The 12,360-nt window shown below is 41.4% G+C and overlaps 1 protein-coding gene across 2 annotated transcripts in view; it reads left to right on the top strand.

Annotated features, from left to right (window-relative positions):
• Positions 1-12,360, top strand: part of ipo11 (importin 11) — a 163,918-nt gene that overhangs the window by 16,783 nt on the left and 134,775 nt on the right. For both annotated transcript variants that reach the window (XM_080048154.1, XM_080048155.1), the window contains exons 4-5: positions 4,068-4,140; positions 11,675-11,878. In XM_080048154.1, coding sequence (XP_079904280.1) covers positions 4,068-4,140; positions 11,675-11,878 — 277 coding nt within the window. The remainder of the gene's footprint in view (positions 1-4,067; positions 4,141-11,674; positions 11,879-12,360) is intronic.

Below are 12,360 nucleotides of genomic sequence, written 5' to 3' on the forward strand. Positions count from 1 at the left end.
TTTATTCCCTCATCCATTTTTCTTGAAGGCTTGTGTCTCAGATTCCCAAAATATGTGCTTGTTGTAAATCGTGTTACCCCGCCTCCCCACCTCACCCAGTAGTTGATCATCTACCCATATTTATTCTCTCTTTGCCCAAGGCTAGCATGAATCATTCCTCACATCAAACACTCTCCCGCTCCATCTAGTTTGAGCCGCAGATGAAGTTGACATAACAGGTTAGATTAGGGAGAAATTTGTTATTTTTTTACAGAACCACACTGTCACTCTTTTGCACACACCCCATACTCTGTTTACAAATTGTAGACTCATGTTTCACACAACAACATGCGAGTTGCGGGGCAACCGTGGCTCATGTGGTTAAGCGGATTGGCCAATGATCCAAGGGTTGGCGGTTCGATCCCCGCTCTGCCACCAGTGTCATGGTTGTTGTGTCCTTGGGAAAGACACTTCACCCACCTTGCCTCGTGTGAATGTGTATGACTGCTGTATGTTTGAGATGGTGGTCGGAGGGGCCGTAGGCGCTGAATGGCAGCCACGCTTCCGTCAGTCTGCCCCAGGGCAGCTGTGGCTACTATGGTAGTTTACCACCACCAGTATGACTGTGTGTGAATGAATGGAACCTGGAACCCTGTAAAGCAGGGGTGTCAAACTCATTTTGGTTCGAGGGCCACATACAGCCTCTCTGATCTCAGGTGGGCCGGACAAGTAAAATAATGGCAAAATAACTCCAAATCCCTAATTTTGTTTTTCAGTAATATGCTTTATCAGCCTACATTTGTAACCTACATTATCACGGATCACAAGGGATCTCTGTACCCCCCAGGAGATGTCTTAGTAAAGGTTGCTGCCGGCCATGGGAATAGGAGGTGCGGCGCGCAGCGCCGCAGCAAAAATTTTGGGGGTATTTTGCTCAAAGATGCCAATGTGCACTAATGAAATAAACAACTGTTTATTTGAATACACAAATACAACAGGCACTGACCTTACAGTTGTCCAATTTTGTTTACTATATGTACAGGGACACATTTTGTGCAAACATGCAGACAAAATACAATTAAATAAAAGTGCAACTTCTACTGTTTTGATTTATTTTTAAATACAGAGGTTATTGGTTGTTTTGGAATTCGTTTTTCCCAATTTAAAACATAAAAATAAAGCAGCATTGAAAATTAGGAAATAAATCTTGTAGGCCTACACTAGCATGCTCCTGCTCGTTTTGCGCACACAGAGCCGCAGACACACCACGCTTGCTAGTACATTAATTGTTCAGCACTAAAAATAAAAATAGTTTTATTTTTATAAAAAAGTAATAAAATAAATGTACTAAAAATAAAAATATTTTTTTTTTTTGGTTTTTACTTTGCCATAAAGCACTGGAGGAAACATTAATAGCGGTGAAGCAGGATTGCCATTTACCATTTCCCACGTTGCTAAAATGTGCTTTTTTTATTTAGGCTGCCCCCTAGCGGCAGGAGTGAGCATTTCGGTTATTTCTTTAAAAATTCATAACTCCTCACAGGAATGGGCTAGAGACTTACTTTTTTTTTTGACATACTCAGAAATTTATGCTCTACAGGTCGCGGGCCTGATCAAATCATCTCGCGGGCCGGATCCGGCCCGCGGGCCGTATGTTTGACACCCCTGCTGTAAAGCGTCTTTGAGTGCCTTGAAAAGCGCTATATAAATCCAATCCATTATAGTTGGAGGAGAGCAAAGAGTATATCCAAAGTTTACAAATCAATTGGGGCCAATGCGCATGTCCTGCAATGTATAGTGTTGTACAGGGTTTATATTGATTCCTTACCATCTTGGCAGATGTACTTCATATTCACATATGCACCATATAAAGGTTTACATGTCCCAAATTTGAATTTAAAAGCGATTAAAAAAATTAATCTAATTAATTACAGCTCTGTGATTAATTAATCTAAATTAATCGCATACTTGTATGCCTGTTTATAAACAGCTGTATTGCCTACAGTTTGTCTCTCTCTCCCTCTCCCTCCCTCCCCTCAGCCAGGTTTCTACATGAAATAAAATTAGGAACTTCGCCATTTTTTTAACTTAAAACTACAAAAAAACAAGCAGGCTAAATAGCTGCGCAATCGTCTCACCCCTTTTTCACCGGGTCAAAGGGCACTATAGAAGTGCGATTAATCGCGTACATTTTTCTGTGATTAATTAATCGAAATTAACGCGTTAATTTGACAGCCCTACTTAAAATATATATAAGGTGTCTGTAAGTACAGTATATGGGCTGCATTAAAAAAATTCAAGCGTGAGTTACACCCTGTCATAATGCGGCAAAATGGATCAGTAGCATTCCTTCAATAAGAGGGTTATGACCTCTGTTTTATTTCTTTGTGAAGAATTTGCATGTGTCCTCCTGCATCCTAATGTATTTCTCTCTTGTTCCTTACGTCTTGTTTTTCTCTCTCACTTTTTTGAGAATAAAGTGTATTAAATTGCATCTAGTAGAGCAGCCCCAAGTGGTGCACAATAACTGTTAGTCAGCAGGCAGTGATGGGAAAAAAACATTTGCAGGGTATATGGAGCCTTTAATTTCAGATCAGTTCCAGCGAACATGGCTACTGAGAGATGTCCTTGTTGTTTTGATGTGTGTACTGGCGGCTGTTAGTTTTTTTTTTAAGTTCAGGGGCCGTATTCACAAAACATTTTATCTTAGCGCTAAGAGTACTCCTAAGAAGCACTAAAAGTTCTTAGTAAGGAGTAATTTCTTAAAACCTATTCACAAAGCTGATAAGACCAACTTTTACTAAGGAATGGGAGGGACTCCTTAGCTAAGACTAGAGGGCGGTGTTGACCCTGTTGCTATGGATGATGTCATGTTCATACTTTCTATGCCCACAGTGATTGGCTGAGAGGGAATGAGAGCTAAGAGTGAGTTTATGATGGAAACACTGTGGGAGATATCCATATCGTGTCGCTGTATTAAAGTAAAGAGTTTTTATATACAATTAATGACAAGTGACACTGATTTAACATGAAACCAAGATACTGCAGGGTTTCCCATACATTTGTTCACAATTAACCTACAATAGCGCCACATAGGTCTATTCATTTTAAATTTTACAATGATTTGAATCGGAAAAATATCCTCATTGAACAGCTGCACGCCATGCACTCTCACTGTATTTCTCTCAATGGCGGACTATGCAGCAATAGTCAGACAGCGACAAACCAGGAAATTCACAATTTAGAAACAACAGCCGGCGAAATCGTAAAGTAGGCTACATGCGGAAGGAAAAAGGCGAGACGCGCAACTATACAGTAGCGGATCTGTGGAACGGAGGAGATGCTGCGAAGCGCCACATATAGGCCTACTCTAGTAGGAAATTAAACCCAAACGTGACACCAACAGTAACTTTCAGTGCATCATAAACCCAAAGCAACTGGAGGAAAATGAACTTAATAAATATTTTTTTATAACAATATAATAAATATAAATGTGTCTATACTTTCTAAATATAGCTTTACTAAGATCATTAAACCCTTACAGCTATTAAAGGTACCTTTTATAAAGCTCACTTGCATAAAATCTCTCCAAAACACCATCAAATGGTTGTCTGTGATTTACTCTTAGTGACTTAGGAGTCCTCTCGAGGACTCTTAGCTTTTTATAGATTTAGGAGCTAGTTTTAGCGCTAAAATGCTTTGTGAATTACACTTATTTTAAAAAGTTAGGAGTCCTAAAATTAGGAGTGAAACGCCCCTTATTTTTGAGAGTTACTCCTAAATCAGCACGTTAGGACCTACTCTTAGCCTTAAAATGTTTTGTGAATACGGCCCCAGAACCCTTACTTTGTCGACTCTCCCTGAGATTTCTTAAAAAAAAAATGAATCCCAATTTTTTTTTAATCCCGAGTTTTTTCTCAGCCGAGCTAAGAGTGTAAGGGCAGGGTGTCTTATTGTATCATATTGTATGGAATGTAAAGCCCACTGAGGCAAATGTCTATTTGTGATTTTGGGCTATACAAATAAAACTGATTTGATTTAGATGTTGTGCTCTGTCTTGACCTCCATACTTCTTTGTTTTTTCACAGTGCTTTATCAGAAGAGGAGAAGACATCGTTGCGTGCTGGACTCATCACAAACTTCAATGAGCCTATCAATCAGGTTAGTAGGAAAAATGGGATCCACATTCATATACTTATAGAAAGAAGCCAGTATTTAAGAATGCTTTCTTCTCAAGGAACTCAAAGCGCTTTACAGGGTTCATTCACACACAGTCATACCGGTGGTGGTAAACTACGGTAGTAGCCACAGCTGCCCTGGGGCAGACTGACGGAAGCGTGGCAGCTAATTTGCGCCTACGGCCCCTCCGACCACCACCTCAAACATACAGCAGTCAAACACATTCATACGAGGCAAGTTGGGTGAAGTGTCTTGCCCAAGGACACAACAACAAATGGCACAGGTGGCAGAGCGGGGATCGAACCGCCAAACCTTGGATCATTGGCCGACCCGCTCTACCACCTGAGCCACGGTCGCCCCTCTAAACATCTAAAGTTGCTGCCATCACTGGGCCAGGATCCCACATCACCTCCTTGTGTAGTCAGGGAATTAAGTTTGAGGGGGAGGGAAAACTTTTGAAACCCGATTGTCTTCATTTAGGAGGCACGTGATGTGAAATACATTGGCTGTTTTTTCACTGCCAATGTATTTCAACCACCTGTTGACACTTAGACCGTTGTTGATTTCCCTGATTGCATCTAGATTTAGTTAAATCAGTCCAGCTGTTCCATCCAAACAAACACATCTCTTCACAGATCATTCGAAGTTAAGCTTGCATATTTAATTCTTTGCTTCAGAGTTTAAAATGCACAAAAATAGACAGAATTGCTGTACCCTCATAAGTCCAAAAGTGAGGCAATAGTGATAATGGTAAGAAACCTACTACCGTACTTTCCGTACTATATGCCGCACTGGACAATAAGCCGCAGGTGTTATAATGTTTAATTACCATATGTAAGAGTTTGTGCACAGAGGGGATTGTCGGGAAAGAGATGGCTGCTTGAGGAAGCTCCCACATTTCAACAAACAAGTTGCATATTTGCATAACGTACGTAAGTGTTACCATTTTGTGCAATAGTAGCTATTAGGGATGGGCACGAGTGTTTTCGCTACTCGTGTGATCGCTTGCATTCCTCGAGGATCAATGATTCCTCGTTAAACTTTTTTATATTTTTAGGACGCAACGCATCTGTCTACAGCAGTGGTTCTCAACCGGTGGGGCGCCCCCCCGGGGGGGCGCGGACACTCTACCGGGGGGCGCGAGGGGGATGAATTTTTTTTTTTTTTTTTTTTTTGTAATTTCAAACACTCCAATCCACTGATATGAGATCAGTTTGCAATTTTCAAGTACTGAATTAATGGTAGGGCTGTGGCCACTAGAACTGGTCTCTGGTCAGCAAAGGTCTTGAAAACAGCATAAGTGTGCTTGTGACATGCGTGCCACCCATGCAGGTGTATGGGCACGTGTCCCAGCAGATTTTTGAAATCTGAATAAAAAAATTTAAGTTTGTAGTTAGCAAGTGTAACATGTTCTTAGGGCAGAATTTCATAAATAAAGGTTTATTTTTTTAGCAAGATATTTGGTCAAAAGCTAGTTGTCATCCGTCCCTCTGTCCAGTTGTTAGGCATCTGGCTGCTAGCAAGTTATGTTGTCTTGCTAATTTTACTATTCATCTGAAATGAAATAAATATTGACTTTTTCCTTTATTATCTTCGCCAGAATGCACCAGAATGCTTAGATTACATGTTAAAAACACAAAAAAATCTTCCGGGGGGGATGCCCCCAGCCCCCCCTTCAGGGGTTTAGTTTTCTGACAAACATTACAATGGATACTAACATGATTTGGGCATTTGGGATTATACATCATCTTTGAATTGGTTGTACAGCATATCACATGCTATTCATTCAGGGGTGCGATGGCCACCCCACTCTAGCTCTGTGGCCCACCTTGGCCACCCCCAGTCAAAATTTCCTGGAATCGCCACTGAGACACACACAACTCCGCATTCAGGCTGCACAGCACATTAATCGCAGGTAGCATTTTGAGCTAAATCTGGCCACTTTCCAAATCCAAGACTCAATAGTTGAAACATTATCTGAACTGGGTTGTCAGACAGCAGTGTTTCCCATTGATCATAGACTTTGTTTTGTGAAGCTTTTTCATAACAGGTATACCTATTGTAGAATTTATTCTGTGTATGTTCTATTTAGGCTACTATTTTCTTCTCTTCTAAGGAGATTTGAAAAAAAAAAAACATTTCCTCAGTCTCATTGATACAATCTCATAATTAGCTTTTAACGTGCACCAGAATTTAACGTTAAAATATAAGAAATTTACGGACCCCAACCCTAAACCCAATGTTCAACTCAAAGGTGCGCCACTGGCCTAGCCCTTGTGATAATAACAATAATAGATGATCTATCTATCTATCTATCTATCTATCTATCTATCTATCTATCTATCTATCTATCTATCTATCTATCTATCTATCTATCTATCTATCTATCTATCTATCTATCTATCTATCTATCTATCTATCTATCTATCTATCTATCTATCTATCTATCTATCTATCTATCTATCTATCTATCTATCTATCTATCTATCTATCTATCTATCTATCTATCTATCTATCTATCTATCTATCTATCTATCTATCTATCTATCTATCTATCTATCTATCTATCTAGGCCTATCTATCTATCTGTGTAGGGTGGTGTGTGTGTGTGTGTGGGGGGGGGGGGGGGTTGTCAGGGTCGGTGGGGGGGCCCAACTGCAATGACCCAGCTTTAGGGGGGCCCAGCTTGCAGAAGGTTGAGAACCCCTGGTCTACAGAACAACGGTTGACCGCAATAAAGCGCTCAATGCTTATGTCAAACAGTCACAGTTGCCATATGATATTAAGGATTTATTTTCCACAAGTTTAAAACACATTTTCCTAACTGAAAGTAATTAAATAAGCGGGCCACAATTTAAACCGATCGAGTAGGTCTGCGGTGGAGAGAGAAAAAAGAGAGAGAAAGAAAGCATGGGCTGTAGTTGGCTAACATTCAAAATAGACATTTAAAATAAGAAGGGCAGCAAATACAATAAAATTATTGTCCTACAATTTAAACACATAGATAGGCTAAATAACTCACCAAAGCAGTAGAAGTAGTAGGCTAGTATATCCAACCGCGTAATGATCACTCCTGTCCGTGACTAATTACCGCGACTAATTCCTCGTTAACGGAACGTTACACCGTCGGCTTTTGAATCTCAATCCTATATTCCATAATAAAGGCTTCTTAAATGTCGTTTGCTCGAATGTGCCCGAAGTCAGCCTGGCTTCTTTACGTGATTTTCCAAGTTTTCCAGCACCGCATTCAGCTCCGCGGTGCTGTGGAGACCACACACTGGCTGCGCTGCACGGAGGTGGCAGTTATTTGCGGTTTCTGTTTGACACAACGCTTAGTTTATTTAACTTGGATCAAAATATTTAATTTTGTTAAACTTTATATCCGTTTTGTGCCGTTTTGTACACGTATATAACATTTTAAAATAGGGGCGGCCCGCCGGCCGGCCTAAAGGCTACAAACACTAAAAAAAACAAAAAACTATTTTCCTCATCCACCAATCGAGATCATTTGAAACGAGGAGTACTCGAGTACTTGATTACTAACGCCCATCCCCAGTAGCTACAGAATATATACTGTGCTGTGTAATAACAGGGTCGAAAAACGGGGAAAAAGTCGCGGCTTGTAGGCCGAAAAGTACGGTATTCATATACTGTACTATTTTAAAATCACTGTAGGAAAGAGGATTTTTACTTTAGGAAATAAGTATTGGCGCTCTTCCACTGCGTGGTATCAGCTCAACTCGACTCAATTCACATTTTTGGTGTTTCCACCGCAAAAACATGGTACCGGCTGGTTTTTTGGTATCGCCTCGTTCTAGGTTCCGCGCGAGCTGTGCTGATGCTAAAGGCCCGATAATCGCCGTCGTAGAGTTTCGAGGGGACGGGGACACGAATCTGTTTGGTGTGTGCCGTGAAATCGGTCGTCGTAGATGTCGTCAGGCTTCTTTTGAGGCGGCCAGTCTTTCAGTTGGAGCAATTTGATTTGTGGAGGGCTAGCAAATCAGTGAAGCCCGGAAGTGAGGCGGGTAGCACAAACAGCTAACAACAGTTAGCCATTGTTTTAATGTGTTTGTTTGTTTGTTTCGTTCAGCGAGTACTCACATGCATCAACCCTTGTTGACTGCTCGACACCATGCTCGACACTCTCTGCTAAAAATGGTGCTCTTTATGGTCCATAAATATAAATACGTATTTCTATCTATGTTTATGGTCTAGAGAGCCGTCCCATCATTTCCGGCTTCCGTATTTTTTCGGGCCACAATACAGATTAGCGCCGCCTGCTGTTATGGAGACATTACGTCCCGCGCAAGCGCAGAGCGTACGGAAAGTGTTCTTTGCACTTTTTCGGCCGCGACGGGAAGACTGGAGCTCCCTGAATCGGCAGTCTCCATTTTCGGGTAGTCGGACTGGTGTGTCCTGGCCTTTAAAGGTGATGTCGGCAGACTGCCGGCCACTGATTGGCCAGAGACTACTGGCTTCATTCTGTTGTATATTCTCCCAAACTCTCCGGGACTTTTTGAGTGTATTTTGTATACATACTGTACACGACACAAGAGGAGACATGTAGGGCAGCTAGCCTGTAGTAGCCATCTGGGACAGAAATGATAGCGAGCGATTACATTACAAGCCTCGGACTGCACTGATTACCTCAATAAAATGTTCAGGCTGAGACACGGCTTGCATTTGAAAACACATATCCTAAAACAAGCGCAAAACAGTCAGCTTTATTTCGCCCGTGTTTACGTGCATAGGGATGTACGTGACGCATCCCTACAGCTGACTGAGTGGCCGAGTCACACATCGGGACACCAATCCTCCCTTTTAATGGCCCGTCGCAATATTCTTCTACTTCTATTAGCAAACAGAAACACAAAGTGGGTATTTCTTAAACATTTTCCATCCGTATTTTTGCCGGTTGATTCTGTTAATAGTACAACAACTTCTCGTAATTTCTGCTTTGCTACTTGGCTCCTGAGTCGGCTTTCTGCCCCTTTGTATGACGACCCCGCCCACGTCCAGGAGGTACTGTTTGCGTTGGAAAACGACCTGTGCTGCTACCAAACCAAGTTGGGCTAAGTCGAGTAGAGCTACATGTGCGGTGGAAAAGCGCCATATGTTAATCCTCAATCAGATCCAAAATCGTGCGTCCTGTAGAGGTGTGTTCCTGTAACAAAAGACATTTCCAGTGTGAATGTTGGACTACATTATAGCGGAATCACACACCATCCCGATAATGCCTTTTGCTCTCTATTGGTGGTGCCCTTGTTAGGTGCCTGTGCAGTGACACAAAGAAGGATCTGTCCCCTTCAAAAACATCAGCAGTTTTGTAGGGTAACGGTGGCTTTAAGGACAGCATTTAAATTTAGCTTAACTCAATCAAGCTGGACCGGCATTGGAATGACATTCTTTAGGTCAAGAATGAAACACCCTCCTTCACAGTGACAATGGAGATTAAAGCCACACAAAAACAAATGGCATTCCTTGAATAGCGCGAATGAAGCAGCCACAACCTTTTATATCCATTTAATTGAGCTTCAGTTTCCATTTTTTTCAGTTCTCAGAGGAATGCTACAATAAACAAAGTATTCAGAAATCAAGTGGTGTGTAATACATCTGTCTGAGGGGACATAGCTGATGGCCATCCATCCTGGTCTCTACAGCTTGTATATCCCTGAGGGAGAGTCATCTCACATCAGGACTGATAGGGTCCATATGGCAAGCAATGCATGCCATTTAAACACCATATGTCTCAGCAGTCACAGCCAGTCCCTGTCCAAATCAAAGCTCCAGAAGGGGTTGTGTATCATCGAGCATGTGAGTTCTGGTGTTCCACTGTTGCCTGGACTGTTTGCATTCATAATAGTTCTATCAGAGCAAATTTTGTCCTCATTTGACCTGATTATAAAACTTAACTACTTATTGATAATTGAAAATAACATTTGTTCGCACACAGATTATTTATTTTCCAGTTAAACTGGACTTCTGTAAGCATTAGGGGTGTGAACGTTTACAAAAATATCTAACCGTGTACACGACGGATTTTTTTTCGTGTACACGGTTAACCGTGACGTCATTGTCCTCGTGCGCCCGCCGTCTTGCAGGCGCGCGTGCACACACACATACGCGTTCGTTCGCCTGTAAACACACAGTTGACATGAACCACGCTCGTTTTTATATACTTTCTATGGTTTACAAACCTCTTATAATAGGTCCATGGCACACACATACACACGTTCGCCTGGCTGTCATGTGCGCCGTCATTATCGCGCTTCATTAATTTCCTGATTAATATAGCCTATCGCACATTTCTACGATTTCTACATGTCCACGTGTATGCAGGTTGAACAGGTGTTATAAAGTTCGGGCTACTTACGAGCGTAGTTCACGTCAACCGGGTAACTTTAATATTTAGGTTATCTTTCATCTCTCTTCCGTGGCTGTGAGACTCCCCCCAGCACGGCGACTCCCCCCGTATGTGTATGTGTGCGCCGATACACACACTCATTCACACACTCATTCACACACACACACACACACACACACACACACACACACACACACACACACACACACACACACACACACACACACACACACACACACACACACACACACACACACACACACACACACACACACACACACACACACACACACACACTCGCCGAGGGACAGACAGATTCGGCAGACTACCTTTTATCATCCCCAATGACTTTATTAGTGAGGTAAAATCAATAAATGCGTGTCTCCAGAACATAATTAAAAACTTTGAAAAAAAGAAAATAAAAAAAAAAAAAGAACGGTTTTCGTTTATTGATTTTTCCTAAACGGTTATGATTTACAAACGTGTACACGTGTAACCGTGCACACCCCTAGTAAGCATATAGCTGTGTTTATTGAAGCATGCATTCTAAATCATCATTCACATAAAGTATAGTCCTATTTGTAAAAGCTATGAACATCTCACATGTACAAGCACTCTCTTACGAAAAGAAAACTAAATTTTGCTGCTGATACTATCCCATAACAAGGGAAGGTATGTGTCCTATGCTGTATACAATATCATATTTCTACCTGGTCCAAACTACTGATTTAAATCCATACCAAACACGTACTTTATTTTTTTGAGTATTTGAGAATGTCTCTTTCAAAGGTTTTTTTATTCATCAAAAAAATTTGCAAAGCAAATACAATACAATGATTAATTTGTTTCCACTCCCCCCACCCCCTCCCCCCGAACACACCCCTCCCACATCTCACCCCCACCCACAACCAATCCTGCAGCACACAAAGAAAAAGAAAAAAAGAAAAAAAAAACAATACACAATGTTAGAAAATTACATAGACGAAATACACGCTACAAAAAACTAAAATAAACAATCGATGAAAAAATTCGATTTGAGAATGTTTCATAAGCAGCGAAATTCCCCTCAAGTTTCTTTTGGCAAAACCACTTTCTTCTGTGTAAATACTTTGCCTCCGGTCATTGTACTTTCTCTCTGTTTTTTTCCAACAGATAGCGACCCAGATTGCAGTGCTGATAGCCAAGGTGGCCCGTCTGGACTGCCCGAGGCAATGGCCGGAGCTCATTCCCATTCTACTGGAGTCGGTGAAGGGTCAGGATGGCCTGCAGCAGCACAGAGCGCTGCTAACCTTCTATCATGTCACCAAAACCCTCGCCTCCAAACGTCTGGCGCAGGACAGGCGGCTTTTCCAAGATGTGAGTCTACAGTTTGAACCGTTGTTTGTCCGTTGTTTTGTCACACCTCGTAGCTTCACATCTTTACAACTCTTCATTTTCTTTATCGCATTGTTTCAACGTTCCAGTACACACACACTATCCTTCTCTGGATATTATGTCCTTGGCACTTGATGCAGTAGCTGTGTACATTTGAATAAAAATTACTCTATACTTTTATTTTTATTTACTCGTTGACCCCTTAAGGCAAGACAAAGAAAAATTAAAACATAAAACTCAAACTCTGTTCTCTGAACTTCTCTGATTTTGTAGTTTGGCTTTTTATTTCTTTTCTTGCATTTCTCCCTTTGATTTTGTCATGGTCCTTCGTGCCCCACTTATTCCCTTTTTTCCCCCAAAACTTTTCTTTTTGTTTGAATAGATGAACAGTAAGATCATCTCTGAAGTTGGATTTGCTTTCAGTTTTGTTTTTTGCCTGAAGGAGATGCTGTTTAGCCGCTGTA

Source organism: Ammodytes marinus (assembly GCF_949987685.1).
Source record: "Ammodytes marinus genome assembly, chromosome: 2".
In the NCBI taxonomy this organism is placed as follows: Eukaryota; Metazoa; Chordata; class Actinopteri; order Uranoscopiformes; family Ammodytidae; genus Ammodytes; species Ammodytes marinus.